The following is a 24,186-nucleotide window of genomic DNA, read 5'->3' as shown; positions in this document are numbered from 1 at the left end:
TCCGACCCGAAGGGTGTTTTCGTCATTTCACATTTTAATTTTTTTATTCATTTTTTTCTTTTCCCTAATTTGAAAAAAAAAAAACGGGCCACACATAGGTAGGAGGGTCGCCCCTCTTGCTCGTGACCGCCGGCCCACCGCCGGGGGGAGGTCGGTGGGCGCAACAAGGCCGATGGCATCGCCGCTGACCCCAGCGACCCCGCCGGTCAGAGGTGAGGGCCAAAACCCGGAGAGGGTTGGGCCCTCTCTCGAATTTGGGTGAGGGGGCCGGTCCCCGCCCGGATTGGGGATTGTCGGGCGTCGCCCGGATCTGGGCGAGGGTCGCCTTGACCAAGCAACCCCCCACCAACAATGGGACGACGATTAGCGGTCCCCGATCCGGGTGGGGACCGCCACCCTCACCCGGATTCGGGAGAGGGCTCGACCCTCTCCCTCGCCTCCGGTCATCGAGGTTACCGGCCCTCCTTGAGGCGCCCGCGACCCCACCAGCCTTGGTCTCCCACGCCTACCGCCCTCCGGCGATGGAACAGTGGCCACGGGCGGGAGGGCTACCCCTCTCGCCTATGAACGTCCACTGTCTCAACTTTTTTTTTTATTTTTGAGAAAATAGATAACAAAAAGTATAATAAAAAATCAAATAAGTAAAAAGACAAAAATACCCTTGAAATCGGGCCCTTTTTTGAGATTATATGATCATTTCAAGCCTTTAGTTGAAACAATATTCATTTCAAGCCCTTATTTGAGAAAATAAGGGCATTTTAGGCCTTTATTTAAAACAAGATTTACTTAAGGCCCTTATTTGAGAAAACATGAAGACTTCGGGCCCTTTTTTGGATTTTCTCACCAACTTTTCGTGAGGATGTAATGGGAATGGAGCTGGGGATCCGAGTCAATTTCTCTATCTCATCTTCACTTCCAAGGGTATGAGAATATTTCGTTTTGCCTATCTCGGTATCCCATCTTAATATTCAAGATAAAAGAATGCAATAAGAGGGCGTGAAAATCTATATGCAGAGCAAGGAAATGGTTTGCCTGTGAAACAACAGACAACAAATGGTTAGCGGATAGAACGAGAGACTGCAACTATTCGTCTTAGAAGGTCTTCTTTCACTAGTTAAGAACAGGATACGAGACTGCACTGACTCATCTAATTCCTGCTTGTGTTGATTTTTTGCATAGATTTACTTGTCATCCGCATCTAGTACTAGTAAGTGAACTTCACTGTAAAAAGTAAATGAACGAAAAATACTATATCTTTCACTAAAATTCTAAGACAAAAATTGTTACTGATGATAAAAATATTTTTCACCGACTGATTATTACAAACGATACAAGTGTATATTTTTTGGAAAGGGAAATAAGTATTGTCGAGGACAGTACAATCTCAATCGTAAATTCACACACCGCTGTACGTTTTATATGAAACACTTATTCATTAAGAGATCGTGTGATTAGAAATAATTGATAATATTGTTTGTACTGTTATGTCAGCAGTTTTCTTTTGCGAAATACACAGAGGTTTAGTGAAGAATAAGCTTGATCAATTGGCTGCTGCCTTGTGCATGTTTGGGCTCATCCAAGTCCGATAGGGTAAAATGGGCGAGTTAGGCAAGTGATTTCTGTTTGAGCCCTAGCCTGTCTACCTGGTCCGTCTCGGCCCATTTCGTTTCCTATAGAAAACCTACTAATTTCTAAGCACGAGGATGGTTAGACGAGGACTTTTAAGCTGTGAGTACTAGGTCGGACCCGCCCAAGCGTTTAGTGAAAGATGGCTGCGGGAATTTGTTAGGTGGCCGGTCGAGCATTCTTCTAAGACGGTCGAGAGAGATCCATCAGCGTCGGCGAGTTCGATCGAGGCGTTAGGCCCAGAAGAGGGGGATGTGCCTATGCTATATTCCCATGGGCAGCCGCCCAACCATCCCAAGGGAAACGCAAGAGAGAAGACTATCATTGGGTTGGACCACTTCTCTCTTTTTATCAACTTTTCGAATTATTTTAGAGTTGGATTCGTGCAAATAAATCCCGAGCGGTAAAGCACTTTTATCTTTCCTTCGAAGTGAAGCTGTTTCGGGAAAATCGTTTTATGATTTTTCGATATTTTGATGGACGAGTACATAATCGATCTGCGGAAAACAACAAACTTAGATTAGGAGAAAATAGCTTTCCTTTATGGTAAAAAAAAAAAATTACTTTCCTTATAAAACCAAACACAGAAAACTAATCATTTTCCTTATAAATGATTTACGTGTAGAATATTTTCCTTTATCGCGAAGAAAATAAGCCGTCACCGGCGGTGTCACAATCGACATGCTCAGACGAGAAGAGGGTCGCCGGAGACGGAGAAGGAGACGGTCCTCATTTGCGACGGGTCCCACTGCCCATGGAGGAGTGAGGGGAGAGAAGGGCGGGGGGGGCCTTTCACGGCCGAGCTCTTTTTGTGGGCCCAAAATTTTGGGCCACAAAGCCCACCGGGCCCAAAAAATAATTCTGCTCGTCGTACCAAAAAATAATGCTTCAGGATAAGTGCAAAACTGCCAGCAGAAAAAAATATTGGTATAAACCTTTGCTGACTCTCGATCCAACTGTCCTACGCCACGTGTCATCGCGAAGCCCAACCTCAGATTTTCACTGGCAAAAAGGGGCGACTCGCTCAGCGCGAAGATCGGCTGTGACTCGGACTCACACGAAAGCCCCCCATCACTGCCGTCGATCGCATAACTCGTGACAAGAATGAATCCCACAGGCCCGGTATCTCTAGAAAGTCCCCGGATGCCATCGCTGGACCAGTCATCTGTCGCCACGTGTAGGAACCTTTCTGCTCACGCCCGTCCGATTCTCGCTATTCAGGAGTGTCCCAGTGGTTTCAAATTCAATCACGTTCGCACATTTTTTTCCCCCTTGCGCTGAAAACGAGCACTAGAGGGAACTTAAAAAAAAAAAAGGGAAAAAAAAATCGAAATAGAACAAACATCACTCACGCTCTTTCTATCTCACTTCCCCTTTTTTTTTTCCTCTCAATTTCGGGCTTCGACGTTTCCAATCTCTCTCTCTCTCTCTCTCTCCTCTCGCTCCCACCCCCTCGCCGTTGATTCGCCGCAACCCTAACTTATCTCGCCGGAGATACTAATCCACCGGTGAGTTCATTTCTCTTCGGAGGAGGCTGTTCATTTCTTAGCTCGGTTCTATGTGTTGCGTGTGGGGCTGACGTTTTCAGCTGGTGCTTCTGTGGACTGTTCAGATGACCGTACGGTTAGCGAGAGTTCAGAATTGAGCGGGCCTGGATTCGTTCGCCGGATGGAGGGAGGTAGCGTCTCTAGACTTACTTGTTCTGGTACTGTTCATTTCCTACTTTACTTTACCGAAGCTAGAGCAGAGAGATATGTTTTGACTGTTTTGTTGACGAGTGTTAAAATTGCCGGTGTGAGGCCTTTTCCTTGTATCTGCAGGTTTCTTTTACGTTTGGATTTGATAAAAAAAATTGCTTTTTTTTCTTGGACCTTGTGTTTGTGGTTTCATCCGACTGTGCCTGTGGGAAGTATCTGGCTGTGCGAGCGATGTTGTGCGATTATGAATTAGGTCCTATGCGTCTCTCTCATGCTACTTGACAGCTGAATTTGATCATGGGTTTGAAGTTGGAGATTTGGGCAGTTAACTTGCTGCTCAAATGAGCTATTATCTGTCACCTCTGCTTAGTTTTTTCTAGCGGAGGGGAAATTCTTTGCTTCAGCTTGTGATAGAACAGGGCATTTTGCTTGGGCCTTGATAGTGTTTGAGTTGTTTCTTTCCCAGTTGGTTGTACCTCAACCTAGTCATTTGCAGCGGCATCACCTTCCTGATGTTTGAGATGATTACAATAGGAATGGTATCTGTTGTCATAGTGGACAACAGATGCAGATTCATTAGCTTGTTGACTTGGATATGTTACTCTTCTTCTCAACTACGTCTCTCTTTTTGCTAATCTACGTCTCTCTTTTTGCTAATCTGCACTTAAATATTAAACGAAGGGTCAAAATAGGCATCGTGTTTGTATGTACCATACGCTTTAGGAAAATTGGCTAAGATCCTCCCATACATTTTGGTGCTTTTCGCAAGATCTGTTATATCTGCAAGGTAATATGAAATTTCTCGAGTAGATGTGCTTTTCTGTGTTTCAATTTGCACTGCCGCTGCATCGTTGATCAACCTCTAAGAGTTTGTGTATGGTATCTTGTGTTAATCTGATTTTGGGGTAGTGTATGGGTGATGTACTTTTAAGTAGTGTATTTCTAGCTTGGAATGTAGTCAGACTAGCTTAAGAGGGTTGAACTAACTCTATTTGATCTTGCGTGCGCAACAACAACCCATCTGTTTCCTGATGGAGATTGCTAATTTTGCCAGCTGGTGAATCTATATTTTCTGTGAATTTTTCCGAGGGAAAGGGGAATCTCTTTTCTTTTTGACTCTTTTTTTTTTTTTTTTGGGTGTGTAGGTTGGGATAGCTGAAATATCTTTTTGATTATACATTTTTGTTAGTAAATGGTTATGATGATTTGGCATGTCAGTTGTTGCATGTTTATTTTTCTCATCATTTTCAGCTTACATGCAACGTGACCACCTTCTCTACCCTTTCTTTTTCCCTCCTTGCTTTTCCTTCTCTAGGTGTATACCCATGGATTATGATGAAAATGATTTTCAGAGCCAGAATCAGCATTTAGCTGGTGAGGGGAATGCGAAATTTTCTCCTGCATTACAACCATATGCTCTTTCCAAATTTGATTTTGATGACAACCTCCAAGGGAATCTGAGATTCGACAGTTTGGTTGAAAGTGAGGTTTTTCTTGGAATTGCAAATAACGTAGATAATCATTGGATTGAGGATTTCTCTCGTGGAAATAGTGGTATAGAATTTAGTACATGTGCTACAGTGCCCTGCTCAATAGCCAGGCATAACAATGTGTGGTCTGAAGCAACCTCGTCGGAGTCTGTTGAAATGTTATTAAAATCTGTTGGGCAGGAAGAAACAACACTCAATCGAACTACGATTGGGGCAGCAGATGCCTGTAATCCAGCTACCTCTACAAAAGAAATGGAACCTAATTTGACACATGATGATAGTGTCTTTTCTAACTCAGAGGAAACTGTTAAACCACAGTTGGCTTTAGTACCGGATGAGACTTTACAAAACTATTCCAGTATAAAGGAGGCCATGGTAGATGAGCCATCTCAAGTTGAAGTTGCATCAAGGACACATAGTGAATCATTTGTTGGTGGAATGTCAGTTGACGTGGATCCAAGTGCTCTAGATGGGAACTCTGGAGCTTTTAAAGCTGAAGGGAGTTCGCCCAATAATGACAAATCTGATGATAAAATTCCAGGGGAGGTTCATAATTTGCTGGCTAAACCTTCTAATTATAGTGCTGAAGAAGCTGGTTCTTCTTTGGATGTGCAAGGTGATAATGTAGTTAAAGTGACAGATCACATCACGATGAGCTGTAACAGAGTGGAAAGCCAAATTGCTCTAGACCAGGTAAATGTCGCTGTTGAGAATGTTGATGGTTTACAGACAGACATTGATGTGCAAGGGGGGGAGATCCTTGCAGTGAGCATGGAGGAAAGAAGAAATAGCGAGATATCAGCTGACAACGCAGCTGAGATTTCAACCTCCCATCTGCGCTGTAATGCCAATTTGAGCTTAAAGGGGCAATATAAGGAGGAGGGAAATGCAGTTGAAGCTGGTGTTAGTACAGATCAGGAGCCTTCTACCCCTGGACCACAGGTTATGGAAGGATGCAGTGGTGATACATCTCGCATTATATCTGTTCAAGCTAGTATAAGTGAGGATAATATTTCTGCTAAAGATGCAGGAACTGTTGAACAGTTGGAAGCTGAAGGCAAAAAGGTTGCAGTAAGTGTTGAGCCGGCAGTTACTGGATCAGAGCAGTCAATGGACTCCAACCAGCAGAAGACAATAATGCAGACTGATACCATAGACCAAAAGGATGATAAATCAGATTGTAATGAACAGCAAGCCAAGGGCTCTGCTTCATTATTGCTGCAGGTGGATGATGACAAAGTTCTTGAGAAAGATGGTGAGGGAATTAACAGTGTTTCCGGTCATATGACGGTAGGCTCTTTGCCAAGACAGCATGAGGAAACACAAGCAAGCGATTCCTCAAAAGATGCTGATGGACGAATGGGTCAACAAAATGTGAGTGGCGAAAAATGCAGCCAGTCTTCTTCTTCAGTTGAAATCAAGCAAGTAGAGCGAGAAAATGAACCAGGTGATTTTGAATGTGTACTGTTTAGTCACGGAGTTCACTATTTGTTTGATTGTCATTATTTATCTAGTTTGAATCATCAATTACGGATATTGTAAGATAACCATTTGGTTAAACAGGTAGTTTTTCATTGTCTTCGGAGGATAATGACAGAAAAGACATTCATCATCATAAGAAGACTCTGAAGTCATCCGGACAGGAATTAGAATCCATGACCATAGTTAACTTGGAAGAATGTGAAATTCTAACGCACGCTGTAAGTTTTCCAACCTTGTTGTTACGTTAATTAATACGTGCTGATCTGACTCTGCTTTCTGCATCTATAAAGGATGCATCTTGTGGAACTGCTGAACAGCAGTCATCTGAAACAGTTTCTCAGGTCAAGCCTGTCTCAGACGCTGGTAATACAGATATTCTTGATGCATCCCAAGCTACAGTACTTACGGTGGTTAATCATGAAACTGAGAAGGAACCCAAAGCAAGTCCTGATTTTTGTGAGCCCATGGTGAATAAGAGTGATCATATCGAAATGGTTCCAGAAAAACACGGGGACACAATTGCAGAAGAAAAATTTGAGAAGGATCTTAAGGATTCAGGTAATTGGAAACATCTTTATAGGGCCATCCAAGCAATAATTTTTCCTAAGCCAATTTGTGCTGAACTTTAGCAGAATATTTGGATTTGAAGCTTTAGATACTATGAATTAGGGGTGTTAAATCTTCATCATGTCTTCGGTGGTGGTGGTACTTTGCTTATAATATCACTCTCCAGGTTGGTCGTGCTGTCCAATTGCTATGCTTGTGATGAAGCCCTGTCTAATCTTTCATTGTGATGAGTGATGACACGATACTGGTAGACAGCTATTAATATTATAGGAAGCAGGTTACTTGGTGCTCCTGGGTCTTAAATTCTGCGTTCCCTTTTAAGCATTTCAAAATGTAAAAGATTTTTTTGGCTGGAAGATTGAAAATGAGAAAATGATGAAACATTTTTATGTATCTTTTACAAGCTACCTCAATCATGCAATTTTGTTCGAAGTCAAATTCATAAGCATTATCCTTTTCTTCACCTGTACAATTGAGTGTAGGATACAGGATCACTGGTGAAATGGTAATCAGGTAAGAATCAGTTTGATTTTTATTCCTGGACTAGCATTTGTCACTAGGATTTAAAATTTTATTGTGGGTAATTTAAAGTAACGATGGACCACTAGCTATGTCTTTGGAAGCCTCGTTGCATAGATGATAGTGTCGCATTTTAGAGTTGGAGTGTGAAAGGAAGTTTTGCTGGTGAACTAGCGCTCGTGCTTTTCTTTAATTAAGTGTGGAGTGTGAAAATAATGAAGTTTTAAATCTGCTCTCAGATGTACTATGGGAAACCACTGTCATCTTCTGATTTTTGGTGCACTCTCTCTACCTCACTCATTCTGACTGATGGGTTTCATGTTGCAGAGAACGTGTTAAAAGCGTCAGAAAGCTTTCCGAAATCTTCGCCTTCAACTGAATGTCATGAGAGATCTCGTGCACAAGAAGAAGAAATTGATAATGCAGATAGTAGCAAAGCTGAATGCAGCTCCCCAATTGTTATAAGTAGCAGCGAGCTTTCTCAAGAAGTAAATATAGAGGGAGCAGATAAGAATTCTTCACATCAGAATGTTCCATCTTCTGACGTCAAGGATTCACATGTGTTGGTGGATCAAAAAGGGATGGATGCAGCCAAAGATGAAAGGAGCTTTACCTTTGATGTTAGTCCTTTGATGAGAACAGAGGGATCCCAGAAATGGCAACAATTTCCTGCTCTAAAAGATTCCAAATTATCTCCAGTATGTTATTTGTTTCTCTCTGCCATTTAATACTGTTTTATGGCCTCTTGTTGATATTTTTCGCTTAAGTGCCTGAATGTATTCATGTCATATTGTCTCCGCTAGATGCTAGATGGATCTTTAATGTGCATGTAAAAGTATAATAGTCCTCCTCACGATTTTTTTTTTCCCCTTTGAAGATTGTAGAGGGATCACCTTTGACTCCAGCTTTAGTCCAAGTGGAGAATAAAGTTTTGCAGCCTAATGCTACTGGAAGTCCTAGAAAATCAAGGGATGCGGTACGAGGACATTTGAAAGACACACCTGAGCGTAAAACAAGGAGAACATCAAGTAAGGCAGCAGGAAAGGAAAGTGCTAAAAAGGGAATTTCTGCGAAAGCAACAGCTGCTTTAAAAAAATCAGAAGCAGGGGCGTCAAGCTATCGGTCCTTGAGCCCTTCTGGAATTTACCAGGTTGTCCAGTCTAATGAGATGCAGCACTTTGGGCAGGTTGATGGCACTAATGCCAAGCCATTTGGTGTCCTCAATACAGCGGCTTCTAGTCTGCCTGATTTGAACACTTCGGCTTTAGGAAATGTGGTCTTCCAGCAGCCCTTCACGGACCTGCAACAAGTGCAATTGCGGGCTCAGATCTTTGTTTATGGATCTTTGATGTGAGCATTGGTTGTTTGTGGTTTTTCTTTTTACCTCAGTTTTATCTTATTCATTTGGAATTCCAAGTCTACTGGCTCACTTAAACCTGCTCCCCACCTGTGAAATTCTGGTTGAAGTTCAGTGGCTCTCTTTGCATGAGAATGGTTGAATACTGTTTATTTGTTAATGCCATTTTGTTGCTGCAGTTCAAAAGTTGCACCCGAGGAGGCACACATGTTGTCTGCTTTTGGGGGACCCGGTGAGTGCATCTAGAATTTAGTTTCTCTTTGCTCTCACATACATTTTACTGCTATTTCACTAGATTTTCTCTCTTAGATGGTGGTCGGAGCATGTGGGAGAATGCATTGCGTAAATGTAGAGAAAGGATACTTGGTCAAACAGTTCATCCGGCAAGCATCGAGACCCCTTCACAATCCCGTTTAGGTATTATTTCGTAATTCAAGATGTTTTATACTCTTAAGTCAGGTACATAAGCTATGCTCTGATGTTATGATCATGATGCAGCTTCTGATCAGGCAACCAAACAGAATATTGTTCCAAACAAAGCTACTCCTTCACCTGTTGGCAGAGGCACTAGCAAGAGTACACCTTCTCCTGCCACAAACCCATTGCTACCTCTTTCTTCTCCTCTTTGGAATATTTCTACCCCTTCATTTGAGGCCCTGCAATCTTTGCCTAAAGGAGCTGGTAGGGACTATCAGGCTTTTTCACCAGTACATCTCAATCAAACTCCACCTCTTGGGAATTATTTTGGACATAGCACCACCTGGATGTCGCAGACCCCATTCCGTGCGTCCTGGTCCGCTTCTCAAAATTCTGTACTTGACCCAAGTGTTCGGTTCCCCTCGTTGCCTATGAATGAAGCAGTTAAACTAGTACCTGTAAAAGAGTCTCCAGTCTCTCTCTCTTCGGCAATGAAGAATGTTGCTCCTGGTCCAGTGAAAAAGGATGCAGTTCAGGCTAGTGTTCTCCCTGGGAGTTCTGTTGCATCTCTTGATGCCAAAAAGGAGACAGTATCTCCTGGTCAGCCTTCTACCGACCCAAAATCCAGGAAGAGAAAAAAGGCATTGAACTCTGGAGATCTCGGCCAGATCACCACCCAGTCCCATTCTCTAGTGCATCCTGGTTCTCTTGCTGCTCTGACTGGCCATCAGTCTGCACCTGTCCCTGCAGCAAGCAGTACTGGCTTCTTGTCTGAGGCTTCCATGGGAAAACATAACATGTCTGTACCTTCACCAATCCCACCTGGTAATTCTAAAGCGGTAGAGCAGGATAAGAAGAGTGTATTACCTGAGGAATCCATTATTAAAGTGGAGGAGGCCAGACAGCAAGCAGAGGATGCTGCTGCATTCGCTGCTGCAGCCATTGGTCACAGTCAAGAGATATGGAATCAGTTGAATAAGCAGAAGGATTCAGGTCTTCGAGCAGCTGCAGAAGTCACACTAGCTTCTGCAGCTGTTGCAATAGCAGCTGCTGCTTCTGTTGCAAAGGCGGCGGCTGCAGCTGCTAGCGTTGCATCAAATGCTGCTTTGCAGGCAAAACTTATGGCTGAGGAAGCATTAAGTCCTAACGGTAATAGCCAGATTTCAAATGATGGATTTTCTCTCTCTGCTCTTGGAGTAACAAAAAGTTCCAGTTCGATTATTGTTGCTGCAAAGGAGGCTGCCAGGAGAAGGATTGAAGCTGCTTCAGCTGCTTCATTACGAGCTGAAAATTTAGATGCCATAGTAAAAGCTGCTGAGCTGGCTGCAGAAGCTATAACACAAGCTGGAAAAGTTGTTACGATGGGGGATTCTTTGCCAATATCTCAACTAATAGAAGCTGGACCAGATGGTTTTTGGAAAATGCCTCAAGTTTCTTCTAATCATGGGGCAGAACTGCATGATGGAAACAGGGAGCAGTCGAACAACAATAATACTTACAGTAAACCAGGTGCTTCGGGCAAACAATTGGCAGGACCCGTCCAAGATAAAGGAACAAGTGGCACGCAGCATGCTTTACCACCTACTTCAGGAGAAAGTTTGGGGGATAAGTCAGAAAAGCATGGGAGCTTGACGGATGGAGTCTCAAGTTTGGTCAACTCTGATGGAAAGAATTTTAGAGGGCTGAAGGGTCGTAAGGCGTCTGACTTGGCTGGAACTACTGCTGGAGGAAATCATGTATCTGCTGTAAGTCATGAAGAGTTTGACGAGACCTCGAGGAAATCAAAGGAAAGTGGCATTGCAGTAGGCTCCCAAGTGGAGGTATGTGGAATGTGTGTTGGAAGGGATTGATTGTGTTACCCACATGGAAACAGGCCTTCAACTCAATGCTTTTGTGCATTTGAGATTTTTCCTTTTTAAAAAAGTACGAGTTGGTTGTTGGAAGCATGTGTTGGTGCAAGCAGAAACCTTTAGGCAGGAAATTGTGGTACCAATTAGAAATAAGCATAACTAACAGGCTTGGTTGTTTTGATAGCCAGCTGTGCGCCTCGATAAACTTCTTTTCTTAGCCGAAACTCACGTAAATCAATTCATGAGTGAAGGAGCCTCGTTAATTTAGAAGGAAGTTGGGTAATTCTATTACGAAAACCTCCCCTCTTCTGAAGCTATATTTCCTTTCAAATTCGATCCCATGTTCTTAAAAAGGTTTTGGTTTTTCAGCTATGATTTTTCGTTTCGTGAAAGACAGGTTATTCTTTAGTTACTATTCCTGCCTTAATTGTTTTGTTTCCCGCTTTAAGCAGTATGGGAGTTTGAAAACAAGTTAAGTGTGCAGAAGTTTGTTTCTCCTGCCAATTAGAAAAATGACCCTCCATTTTTTCCGTCTCTCCAGTTGACGACAGGTTATGGTAAAGCATTGTTAGGCAGTTAGGACACAAATTTAAAACTTTCCTAGAAAGGTTTACTCTTAGACATCAGCTCAAGGGTTTCCTTGATCAACTATCATTTCGCCCTGTAGGTTTTTAAAGATGGGGATGGGTACAAAGCCGCATGGTTCTCAGCCAACGTATTGAGCTTGAAGGATGGGAAGGTCTATTTATGTTACTCTGAGATTGCATCAAATGAAGGTATTGATGATTGTGGATACCTCTGACTTTTTGTTTTGTGAGTTTAAAGTACATGGTGAATGATGATCAGAAGGGCATGTCACGCCACATCTTGCTTTGGAGTGTTAAATTTACTTATAAAAGTTTTTTGACCTTTTGACAGTGATTATGTCGTGTGAAATTCTTGCTCGACCCATTAGGTCCATGGCTTCCTAAATATCCTAGGCTTGCTTTGTTTATTATAATGTCCATATACGCTGGTATTAAATGAGATGACATCTGTTAGTATGCATACGAGTTAACAGTCATCTTACGCCGGAAGGTTTGTCTATTAGTGGGCATTTGGGAACAGCTTTATGCCTACTTGGATTTTTTTTCATGTTTGAGCAAGCTTCCTTGGAATTACTACGTTCAATTGAGCTCTATTCTCATAGTTATTTGGACAATTTTGGTAATAACTGCTATTGGTGATTTACCTGAAGAGCTTACTTAAGGATATGTATATGTTGATTTTAATTCTTGAATTTTTTTTAAATTCTTCAGTTTTCCCTACGTTCAGGTACTGGGAAGCTTAAGGAATGGGTGGAACTTGGAAGTGAAGTAGATAAAGCACCCAGAGTTCGCATTGCTCATCCTATGACCGCCCTGAAATCTGAAGGAACCAGAAAGAGACGCAGAGCAGCCGTGGGTGATTTTTTGTGTTCTGTTGGAGATAAAGTTGATGCGTGGATGCGAGACTGGTATGCAGTTTCATTTGGATATGATTGTTTACCATGTGATGCTCTTAGAAGGATACATCCTTAATGCTTCTCATTTTCCTAAAAGCCAGAATTTTTGAATTTTTGGTGTTTCCTTTACTGCTTAATTTAAATTCATTTTTCCTCCCCAATGTTGGTACTGAGCCACATTGATCATTAGTTGCATATATGCTTCCTGGAAATGCCAAGGAAGTATGGTTGTCATTTCTCTTTAGAAATACTTAATGGCCCCCCTTTCATCTCCATTTGATATGAATTGTCTAAAGAACTTCAACTTTCTTTCATCTGTTTCCCAAGCTGGTGGGAGGGAGAGGTCGCTGAGAAAAGCAAGAGAGATGGAACTTCAGTAACAGTCCATTTTCCAGGCATGCTTTTCAAGCTCGCTTTATCACTGTACTGAGTCTCTATGGCCTCCTGCATATAACCTTTCCGATTTTGAATGCAGCTCACGGAGAGACTTCTGTCATTAGAACATGGCAGCTTCGGCCATCTCTTATGTGGAAGGATGGGGAATGGATTGAGTGGTCAAGTATGAGAGAGAATGTTCAGACCCACCAAGAGGTGTCCCTTTTGTCCTTTCATGTGATTGAACTCTTTTTGTGGCATATTTTCAACTCTAATTCAATGTTTGTATGTTGATATGAAATCTGGTTCCCCCAAAGTTGCATTTTCTTCTGCCTAAAGAAAATTGATTTAAACCTTGAGCTTTCAGGGGGATATGCCTCAGGAAAAGCGGGCAAGGTTGGGAACTCCTGGACTGGAATCCAAAGGTAAGGACAAGGTACAGGAGAGTGTCCAAGTTGTGGAACCGGGGAACCATCAAGTGGTTGAATCTTTGGATCTAACAGCCAAAGAGAAAACTTTTGATATTGGTAAGAAGAATACAATTGAAAGTAGGATCGACAGATTAAAGTCTGCAAGGACTGGTTTACGAAAGGAAGGTTCAAGAGTGGTAATTGGTGTTCCAAAACCTGGAAAGAAGAGGAAGTTCATGGAAGTAAGCAAACATTATGTTGGCAACCAGAAGACTGAGGAGTTGAATGACTCGGTCAAACTTGCAAACTATTTGATGCCTCTGCGGAGTGGACCTCGTGGATGGAAAAATTTTTCTAAAGATGATACGAAGGAAAAACGAATGGTCGAATCCAAGCCCAAGATTCTCAGGTCTGGAAGATCACAAAATGTTTCGAGTAGAACAATCCCGCAGAAGAATAATTTGACGACTGCTGGTTCTTCCTATGGTGCACTTGCTGGAATTAAGAGTAAGGATTCGTCTGACCATGACCATGATGAAAATGCATCAGAAAAGCACAACTCAGCGGAACATGGATCATTTTCTAATAGTGAGGGGGTGACGGAAGGTCCAATCTCTTCTCTAATACCTTCATCAGATGCTAGTTCTCTGAAAAGGACTTTCATAGCCAGTGCTAAGGCTGAAAGGGCTAATAAAGGAAAAGTGCCTGGTGGCAAAGTGGCTACACATGAGGACAAATCTTTCAGTCGTAATGCCACAAATGCAGCCTCCGAAGCTGTTGAGCCTCGAAGATCTAATCGTCGAATTCAGCCCACTTCAAGGGTAATTGCTCGATTCTTTGCTTTGTTCTTGTTGGCATTGTGGTCCCTTTATCAATGCTTATTTTTTCGTGACTTCTCATTTGACTAGATGAGTTTCCGCGGTCATATGTTACTAATACTTGCTTGAAAGGAATACATGAATACCTTTGCTTTCACGTGTTTATATGCATTCATGCATTCTGCTGCTAATAAGTATGTCTTTAGCAATGCTGATGACCATCATGTTATTTTAAGGCGAGGGTTGGGCTGAGATTGAGACCTGGAATCAGTTCAGGGGTATGTTGTTTTAGTGGTTCGGGTAGGATAGATCTTGCTGGTTGCTTCAGAATATGATTTAAGTCTGCTAATATTCAGAATGATTGCCCCAGAAGGAAGTTTTTGAGTTTTGTCTGTCTTTTTCTCATTTATATATTTTTTCCTTGCAGTTATTGGAAGGCCTTCAGAGTTCCATGATAATTACCAAGATGCCGTCTACTTCACATGACAGAGGCCACAGAATTCAAAGTAAGGGCACCGGTGAAAATTTCGCATGCATCGTTGGCTCTATTCTCATCTCATATATGAAAGTGCCTAATTGACCGCTTGATTATGACAGGGAATGACCGTGGTTAAGGAAGGCTCTAGGATGGCAAAGACTTAACGGGTTCTCTGTACAATTCAGCACATGCTCTGTGTATATTTATTGTGGGTAGAAAGCTAGGGACCGACAATTGCTCTTTGAAGTTAGTTTGAGATGTAGTGCCTTAGTGGAAAGCTAGTACTTAGCGGATGTTATATGAATGCTAGCGGCTGTGCATTTTCTGACTTAATGTTTACTTTTATTAGTTTTTTTTTTTTTTTTTGTTATGAATAGGTTGTTTTGATTCTCCGGGTAGTATTGATGGTGACTCGAGTAAGAATTCATAAAATGGTGATGACATTATCTTTTTTGGCAATTTCTCCTGTATCTACAAACAACATTGGACAAAGCCAGAAGTTGGTGGTTCTTCTATTGCCTTGGCTTGCCACTTGACTTCTTCAAATATGAGCCATTCTATTTCTGTTTAGATGCATGGTTTCTGATATGGCGTGATCACGCATAGCTCTTGCCTGAATGGCTGAACCACATAAGATTCGTGAAACCTTATCTTTATATAATTTGATTTGATTTATTAGTACAAGTTGCTGTTACGATATTCTACGGAATTTCGTGTTTAATATGCTTTTATCAAGGATGCCGATTGCATAGGGTGAACTGCTATGCTTTTGGATAATGCGTCAAATCGCGATCATTGTCAAAAGAGTCGATAAATTATGCCATGGTTTTTGAAGTTGTGTTTCATACTACGAGATGATTTTATAAAATCTAATTAATGTAAGCTCATAGTTTACTTGAGCATGTTAGGTCGAACTTCTATGTAGATACAAAGACATGGATACGTCCGTCTGTTTTCGTATGAATACGTCGGAGTTCATGCATAACTAGCGTCCCTAACCCCCATCAGGATCTCTGCATTTTTTTCCAGTTCCTGAACAAGTAAATCAACGTTTCTTCACATGCGCAAGGCAAGTCAAAGATCAATGGGATTGTCGTGAGTAACAAGTTTAACGCACGACATGCTCGCTGGAAAGCGATTTCGCTTTGGAAATGGAAAACGGGGGAGTACATATTGGAACCCCCTAAATTTGGTCAACCAACGTAGTAAGCCTCAACTAAACCCGACCAATCACGCGACACAAGATCACCACATAAACAGAGTCTCCCGGTTTTTGAACGCACAAAAGATGTCTCATCTCAAGCTCAGCGCGACAAATTCAAAGTCTACCCATGGGAGGCAAAAAGTACTCGAGCAGACCGGAGACTCGAGTTGGTTGACCCACCATGAACACCCTCGGAGACAGAGATCTTTCATAGAACTCTCTTGAAGTCATTTCTTGTGCTTCCTTCTCATCTACCAAAGCGTCACCCAGATTCGTCAGATCATGTTTCAACCATTCGAGTCGTCCTCGAATTATTTCCGATGCCCCCAATGAAAAATTCTTCCTTCGTGCCGTCCCAAGCCCTTCAAAGAGTCCAAAACGAAAAGCTAAGCGCGAGACAAACACCACGTACCCAAAATCCAAAAGCCATGCATCGATCTTTCAATCGCCTCTCCTCCCTCGCTTTCCTTTTCCTTCTGCTCTCTCGCCCTGGCTCTACCGCCAGGGTCCTCCCGGACCCCGCGCCCGGGTTAGCCGCGAGAGCCGAGAACGCCACGTGGCACGGCTTTGCCAGGTTCTTAGACGCCGGCAAGGGGGCCGAAGTCGCCGGCATGTCGGAGCTCAAGAGGTACTTCAACCTCTTCGGCTACCTCTCGGGCCCGGATTCCAACTTTACTGACGTCTTCGATGGGGAGCTCCAATCTGCCCTGATCGCATACCAGACGCGGCTTGGGCTACCAGTCACGGGCCAGCTCGACTCCAGCACCATGTCCGCGATCACGACGCCGAGGTGTGGCGTGAGCGACGCCACCACCTCCTCCTCCCACGCGCTCCACACCACCCGCCACTACGCGTACTTCTACGGCAGGCCGAGGTGGGCCCGGGGAGCTCCCGCGACACTGACCTACGCGTTCTCACCCAGCAACATGATCAGCTACCTAAGCACGGCCGAGGTGAGGGCGGCTTTCGGGAGGGCCTTCGCGAGGTGGGCTGCGGTGATCCCCATGAGCTTCGAGGAGGTCGAGGACTACGAGGCGGCCGACGTCCGGATCGGCTTCTACCGTGGGGACCACGGCGACGGCGAGCCGTTCGACGGGGTGCTGGGGGTGCTGGCCCACGCGTTCTCCCCGGAGAACGGGAGGTTCCACCTGGACGCGGCGGAGACGTGGGCCGTGGACTTCGAGAGGGAGAAGTCGAGGGTGGCCGTGGACCTGGAAACGGTGGCGACGCATGAGATCGGGCACGTGCTCGGGCTGGCTCACTCCACGGTGACGGAGGCCGTGATGTACCCGAGCCTGAGCCCGAGGACGAGGAAGGTGGACCTCAGGATGGATGACGTGGACGGCGTGCAGGCCTTGTACGGGTCGAACCCGAATTTCAAGCTGAGCTCCTTCTTGGAATCTGAGAAATCCTCCTCCTCGGACCACTCCGTGGGCTTGGGTACGAGGTTGTCAGAGTGGACTGCTCCTTTGCCACATTTGGTGCCCATCGTCATCGTCGTCGTCTTCTTCTGCTTGTGCTGAAGATAATATGTGGCCACTTTGCTTGGCTTAGCTTAGCTTTCCTTTCCTTTCCTTTCTTCTCTTTTGGGGGGGATTTCATTATTCTTTTTGACATCAGGAGGTATAGAAAAAAGCTACAGAGGATTTCACACGTGTGGAGGTGAGAGAATGCTTCGGGCCTCCCTAATTCGTTCTCGCATTATTAGTGAATACACCATTTTTTTTTCTTCTAGCTTGGATTCTATGATTCATGACGCGTTTAGTCTTTTAGGTATTCATGGTACGTTAGACCTCTTGTTTTGTTAAATTTTATGTGCACGAAACTCCTCGCGAAAATATAGTAATCTCTTCTCCCGAAGAAGGGTTCGACAAAACGCCCTTTGTGCTTGGGTTGTGTTACGTAAAATCGGGATTTCTCTATGTTGATTTCTTATGTTAGAGTTATTTTGCTAATCATGTTGATTCTCCCTATTTCAAGATTGTGCGTATATCTTGATTGACATGTTACCTTGAATAGCTATCCGATAAAAGTTTATAAATAGTTTCCATGTTCTCTTTTCTAAATACATCGAACTATACAGAAATTCCTCAATTCTTCTCTTCTGCATTATTTTTCTCGCTTGGTTGCATGCCAATACGGTATTAGTCCTTTGACTGCGGGGGTGAAATGGGACGCGATCGTCGATTATACTTACTCAAACATCTCATTCTCCGATGCAAAAGATTGCACAATTTTACCACGTAAAACAAATAATTAATTGGCTTTCAGATAGCCTTTTTGTATGTCCTGAAATCATCATTAGTTTAAACATTGCTTTTCCGCATACCATTAAGCGACCTCATCGTAAGGTTAAATCATTAATACTATCAATATGTAGTACGACGACCACATGGCAAAAAAAAAAAAAAAAGAACAATAATATAAATGGTCCATAAATTTTGATTCCATGAGTTATGCCGTCTTTAAATCGTTCGATGAAAAATTGTTAAGTGTTCGATCTATTCCCTATACTATATGAAAATTTTCCAATGTCTCATTTATCATGATTCAAGTTAATGGAATCTACCAATGTGACTTCTAATCCGTTAAAGTTTGAACCACATACAATAAAAAAAGTCACACGTGGATTATCCAAGCAAAACATTCTTCCAGATGTAATAATTTATATCATCGGATAACGATAACTATGTTAATGCTCTTAATGTTTTTTTTTTTCTCTTCTAAAGTAGATGGTTATGTTGCCCCATCATTTCTAAAAATCCAACTTCACATATGATAATACGCATTATTAAATAATGTCCGATTTGTCATTTGAGCAAATATGAAATGGCTATATTGTACATTTATTAATAGTTTATGGATCATATTAAATAAATTAAAAATTTATGGACTAAATTACATGTTCTGCTAAAGTTTAAGTATATGTGTGTATGTATGTGTATATATATATATATATATAATTTTTTTTCCGTCTTCAACGCTTCAATCGAAACAAACCCGAACATCCGGCAAGTCGACCCGGCCCGGCTTCAGCCCGCTCGGTTCCGATCTGCTCCACCCAAGTCTGTCAAAACCCTAAACCTCTCGCGCGCAGACGAAGAGGAGTCCGCCATTTCCCAATTTGCCACGGGACGAACGGTTTGGCTGATTTCAACCCTGCGAAGCTGTAGATTCCTTAGCGAAGGCTCAACGTTAATGGCGTCTGCTTGCAACAGAGCGATGCAGAGAGCTTCAACGTCCCTCGGACCGGCCCTCAGATCGAGCGTCCGTACTTCTCCCCAACTCGGATCTGCCTCCTCTCGACTTCCTCTCCCTACCCGGTCGACTTCCTCTCCGCTCCGCTGTTTCTTCTCTTCCAGGCATCTCTCTCTCTCTCTAGAAATGCTGTTTCGTGGAATCGCGTATTCTGCTTCGTCATGCGTTCCTCGCGGCGTATTTCATTCTGATTGGATGTCTTTTGAATTTTATGTATTCCGCTGTCGTGCTCGATGGACACTCTCCATTAATCGCTGTTCGATTCGCTGCTGTTGTGAAATTTTTAGATTGCCGGCGGAGCTTGCGTGCGTGCAGTCGCTGTTGCCGCTGCATAGCGCGGTGTCGGCAGCGCGGTTGACGTCTTGCTTGAGCACGACGTCTAGGAGTTGCCGAGCGCTCTCCCAGGGTACTCTCTGCTGCACCTCTCCAGGCCTCTAATATGAATTTTGTGTTTTTTCGTGTGAGTAGCTATTTTTTCCTTTGGCTTTTGCCTACTATTTTTTATGTGTTTGATGCTTTTTATGTTCTCAAGTGGTTGTTGTTCGTCAGGTTATATCCCTTAGGCTCTGTTGATACTAGTCATGCCTTCTCTATCTAGGAAATTTTCCTTAATGGAATTTAGGTAATCGAGAGTATATGATATTGAGTAGGACTCATACCACAGTTGTCAACTGTGGAGATTGGGATCATTAGCATTCGGCTAAATCATGATTTTGCCTGACCAACCAACCTGTTCTTGTGAGATGAAGCATTTAGATTAGTGTGCTATTCACGACCTCTCTCGGTGGTTTTCCGTCTTCATTTGCTTGAGAGACAAATGATTAAGCCGTTCTTGCTGTCATGGAATTTTGATGAACTCGTCGAGAATAAATTAATTTATTTCTCAGGCAGATGCGCATTGAATAAAGGATAGGATACTTATAGCATCTAATTGGAATATTTGGTCCCTGCAGGCACATGATGTTCTGAATGGTTGAACTTGAAAGAAATGGTACTTCAGAACTTGCCCATTTTGATCCTTTTGTTGTTTTACACGAGTGCTTATAGGATTTTGACTGCACCTGCTGTTATAGTTGGGATGAAGGACGATGGAATTTGCTTCATTGAGTTCTTTCTTCCTACTATGGTTATGTGTGCTTTGACTAAAAGAATTCATTCTCACAATAGATTTTAGGCAATTATCGTGTCTCATGACTCCCTCATGAGGGAGTTTTGGATCCTTTGCGAAAGAATATGTGAATATTTATACAGTTGAAGGATTTGATGAAGGATTGGTCGAATGAAACCCAAATCTACCATGTGAGTTTGAGGGTTTTTTTTTTTTTTTTTTTGTGATTTTGGGTTTGTTCTTCTTATTTATTTATTTATTCTTTTTTTTTTGTTTTGGGATGTATACACGGGTAAGTTAAATGTTACATAATGAACAAATTTCTTTGGTAATTCAGATTGATGATGATTTAATTACAGGAACAATGAATGCATAATAAGAATCAGCAAAGCACCAATGATCAATGTAGGTGGAGTCTTTCATGTAGTGGCCTGGCTTCTAGAGTGCCTATAGAATGATTCGCTGATTTAGTTTTGGCTCTTTCATACATTGAGTTCTTAGTATTCTAGTTCCTGTGACAAAAAAGTTCTCCTTTTCCCAGATGGAATTGATGGTACGTAAAGGGATGCTGTTTCAAGCGGTGGACCCACATTAGTTTATTCTTCGCCATTTTGAGGATGATGATCCTCAAAATATTAGATTTTTCTCTTGTTAGTTTATGGATATTTGATGAAAATTCTGTACCCATTTGGCAATGCTTTTAACATGGGACATTAGAGAACAATTCTGTAGCCATTTGGCAATGTCTTCAATATTGGGATATTAATGATAAGATGCTTATAATGTTATGATTGGTACTTCTGCGAAAACTTGGATAACAAGCACAACGTAAGGACCGTCCGATATTGATTATTATTCTGATGTTTGTCTTGAACATTTGATTTAAGTGTGCCTAGTTCCTGGAATGGGCTCTGATACCTGTCTTTATTTTTCTTTCTTTTAGTGCTCGGTCTATCAGTTCCAAGGTGACCTCTGCTTGAAGAAGAGACTTGTCATTGGAAAGTGAGTTTTTGTTGTAAACCAGGGAATTCTCTTTTGAGATATCAATTGCTTCCTATGAGATATTTTTTGAAAACTCGTTGATTTTGTTCCCCTCACTGACAGAAACTGGAAAACCTTGAATAAGTAATTAGAGATGGTCTTTGTTTCTCTACAGATATTTATTTTTCGACGTTATCATGTAATTGAATTTCCTTAAAAGTACAGAGAAAGAAGGATGCAATTTCCACTTCTGCGATTTTCTGATACAGTTGCTATAGTTTCATGGGGTTTTCGGCATGTAAAAGTAGAAATTACAGTATCGGAGTGACCATGGACTTTTGAAATCCCTCTTAAGCATGTCAGATGAGATTCAGTACTGTTTTTTGAGAGATGAGATTCAATACTTAACTATCGTTTTATTGCACAAACAAGAATGGTGTGATAGGATCTTCATTAGCTTGAGGTTCTCGAATTGTCACTTTACATAAAAATTTATGTCATAATTTTGCATATTTTGTTGAGTTTGCTCCATTTACACTTCCAGTCTTAGCTTATGCTTTTAGAGCTTTGCTCGTGTGATCCGCGCGGTTGCTGGGAGGCCAAGAAATGCAACATTATGACAACTTAATAGCCTAGCCGCAAAAAGAAAGGCAACTTAATATTTCGGATCACTTTGCTATGATACGCCATTTTACTAATTCCGAGATTCAAAGGGCCGTAGCAAATAATTAGCCTGCTGTGCCTTGCAGCATGACAGCTTGTCGAACTGTCCGGTCGAATTTCCTAGTTGGTTTGTTCCTTAACGCAATCGCACCATTGCTATTTCTATCTATTATCGGATATCTATTCCGGGCAATCTAACTTTTGAACTCCGCACATTCCTCCCTGGGTAGGAGTTTTCCTTCATAACATCAATCTCAGCGAAGACGTTCGATTGTCGCCCGTTTGTCTCTCATCTTGGGGTTATGGGATGTCAATTTTTATTGCAGGGGTAACGCAAGAACGGCTCCTTGAGATGATTCTGTAGGAACGATTTCTTTCTTATTGGGCCAATGTGGAAAGTAGACTGGCCACTGGCGAGAAATCCATCTAAAAGCTAGTCAGCCTCCGATCGGGCTGTGTGGCAATCCATTACGCTCCAGCATTTTTGCTTTTGGAATGTCGAGAGCCCTTTGACGTGCTCCCTGTCTTCTTGCTCTTCCTGTTTCTTGAGGGCGAGGGTTCTTGATTTCTCCCTTCGATTTGATGTTGTCCGGTTGACAAAAAAGTTTGCTCGGTTCTTCCAGATCCGCCTCAATGACCGATCCATGCTCAATCTAGAATCGGCATCGAATTTGATCTGAAGAACCCTTCACCGTCAAAAATTTTCAAATTTGAGACGAGTCATTCTCGTTCCACAGGATGGTGGTGGAAAATGACCAGCGAATCGAAAGGGAGTAATGAAGATGAGCCAGAGACTTTGAAGGAGCGTTAGTGGGTGCGTCTAGATTCTTTCGAGGGGGATTCGATCCGCAACAACGGACGTGGGGTCGAACGTTGGGTAGGTTGTCTCCTCTCGATTCGACCTCTCTATGAAATATGTCTTCCCCAGCAGATTTTAAAGACGATTTAGCATCTTTTTGGCTTGTTCTTTGCTCTCCTTTTTTGGTCCTTCCGAATTCTGCATGTGGGTCTGATTCGTTCGTGCGCTGAAACCCGATGGACAATAGATCTCAATGATCTTACTTCCCCTCTTGTTCGACGCTTTCTCGAGCTGTCGGCGAGCGTCCATGATCCGTAGCATCTCGCTTTAGCGGCAATGTAGCTCGAATGTTGTTTGAGGACAATCTTAAAAGCTCTGTGTTTTTCAATTAGACAGCCATAAAATACCAACACAAAGCTTTGAAAACATATTTTTATTTTTTATTTTTTTGCTAAAAAAATACTTCCATTCCATCAAAGCAGTGCAAATATTACAAGGAGGACAAAGAATGTACATTAAGATGATTGATTAAAGAAGATTCTATTACCACTATCTTTTTTACTCTAGATGGGGATCATTAAAAAAAAAGAAGAATATGTAGTTCCTATATGATGAGGAGCCCAATTTGCAAGCTACCAGTCTACTTCAATCTCCATCCTTGGTGGTTGCTTAGAAGAAGACGAGAGTCCGAGACGAAATGATGAGTGCACTAAGGGCAAAGACTCTTATGTTGAATTGCATCAATTAACAACTTGCAATCACTTTCAAAGGCTGCTTTGTGGATGCCGAGAGATTGAGCAACATTGCAAGCGAGAAGAAGAGCTGCGGCTTTTACTTTCATTGGGCAGTTCCATCTTCCTCGTCTTGTCCATGCTTGAACAATTGAGCCTCCATCCGATCTTGCTATAATACCTATGGTCCCTTTGTTATCCTTCCAAGCATCATCTACATTAAACTTTAACTCTTGATTCGAATCCAAGAGTTTGTCCTTGCCCCACCAGAATCTGGTTCCTCGCTTAACTCAACTCTTTTCTCCTTCCTAAAGATATTTGCATATTCCATGAAATCTTGCATGACCAGTTGAACCGCCTGGGAAAGAACTGGAATAGTCCGACAAATGTAACTTTGCATTCCTATATCGCCACATTCTAGTGCAAATAATTGCTCCATAAAGGGTGAACAGCTTATTCCGATAAAAAAAAAAAAAAAGGTAAATAGCTTGCAATCCAATCCCATTCTCCGTGCTATTTTTCCCAGATTAAGAAAGTGGTTCATCATCTCTTCCGGGGATCCGAAATGTATCCTAATGCATTTCATTGCGAAAGAATGGGAAATTGCGAATCCGAGAATCTGTCAAATGATACTCGTTCACGACCGAAACGTATCCTAATGCATGAAAGTTGCATGAGATGGCTTTTGAAGAAAGGATTATTGTCGCCCCGAGAGTTCGTGGAATATGAGACACCACTCGTAACATCCTCTCTCCTTCGCTGCGTTCTTGCAGACATCAGCTTCGCCATCGTCCCGACACCGACTGAACCGTGACATGCAAAAACTTACGTACGACAGATCGAATAAATTATATTGACTTTCGTTGTTTCTAT

The 24,186-nt window shown here is 42.5% G+C and overlaps 3 protein-coding genes across 10 annotated transcripts; all 3 read left to right on the top strand.

Annotated features, from left to right (window-relative positions):
• The first annotated feature begins 2,983 nt into the window (after positions 1–2,983).
• LOC115737082 lies at positions 2,984–15,084 on the top strand. 5 transcript variants are annotated; one of them, XM_030669050.2, is made up of 17 exons: positions 2,984–3,134; positions 3,239–3,331; positions 4,639–6,260; positions 6,377–6,513; positions 6,586–6,853; positions 7,709–8,079; positions 8,259–8,731; positions 8,918–8,970; positions 9,048–9,155; positions 9,237–10,975; positions 11,673–11,781; positions 12,320–12,500; positions 12,816–12,883; positions 12,964–13,079; positions 13,231–14,094; positions 14,519–14,597; positions 14,689–15,084. In XM_030669050.2, the coding sequence occupies exons 3-17, from the start codon at positions 4,649–4,651 to the stop codon at positions 14,703–14,705; spliced, it is 6,195 nt and encodes a 2,064-aa protein (XP_030524910.1). In that variant the 5' UTR covers positions 2,984–3,134; positions 3,239–3,331; positions 4,639–4,648; the 3' UTR covers positions 14,706–15,084. The 5 variants fall into 5 exon arrangements, with proteins under 5 accessions (XP_030524910.1, XP_030524909.1, XP_030524906.1 ...); XM_030669049.2 differs by having other exon boundaries at positions 14,519–14,614; positions 14,687–15,084; XM_030669046.2 differs by having other exon boundaries at positions 3,239–3,304; positions 14,519–15,084.
• A 675-nt stretch (positions 15,085–15,759) lies between these two features.
• Positions 15,760–17,504, top strand: LOC115737019 (metalloendoproteinase 1-MMP-like). The gene has a single exon (XM_030668963.2). The coding sequence runs from the start codon at positions 16,094–16,096 to the stop codon at positions 17,294–17,296; it is 1,203 nt and encodes a 400-aa protein (XP_030524823.1). The 5' UTR covers positions 15,760–16,093; the 3' UTR covers positions 17,297–17,504.
• A 1,269-nt stretch (positions 17,505–18,773) lies between these two features.
• Positions 18,774–21,675, top strand: LOC115737111 (protein NONRESPONDING TO OXYLIPINS 2, mitochondrial). 4 transcript variants are annotated; one of them, XR_004014977.2, is made up of 4 exons: positions 18,774–19,135; positions 19,319–19,491; positions 19,985–20,022; positions 21,083–21,292. XR_004014977.2 is itself a non-coding variant. In XM_048285695.1 (4 exons), exons 1-3 carry the CDS (start codon positions 18,972–18,974, stop codon positions 21,106–21,108), a joined length of 309 nt encoding a protein of 102 aa, XP_048141652.1. In that variant the 5' UTR covers positions 18,774–18,971; the 3' UTR covers positions 21,109–21,141; positions 21,346–21,675. The 4 variants fall into 4 exon arrangements, 3 of the variants coding, with proteins under 3 accessions (XP_048141652.1, XP_030524950.1, XP_030524949.1); XM_048285695.1 differs by lacking the exon at positions 19,985–20,022 and adding an exon at positions 21,346–21,675 and having other exon boundaries at positions 19,319–19,437; positions 21,083–21,141; XM_030669090.2 differs by lacking the exons at positions 19,985–20,022; positions 21,083–21,292 and adding an exon at positions 20,681–20,927 and having other exon boundaries at positions 19,319–19,437.
• Positions 21,676–24,186: the final 2,511 nt, after the last annotated feature.

Source organism: Rhodamnia argentea, chromosome 9 (assembly GCF_020921035.1).
Source record: "Rhodamnia argentea isolate NSW1041297 chromosome 9, ASM2092103v1, whole genome shotgun sequence".
NCBI classification, from domain to species: Eukaryota; Viridiplantae; Streptophyta; class Magnoliopsida; order Myrtales; family Myrtaceae; genus Rhodamnia; species Rhodamnia argentea.
The sequence above is the reverse complement of the archived record's forward strand: the minus strand, read 5'-3'. Positions and strand labels throughout refer to the sequence as shown.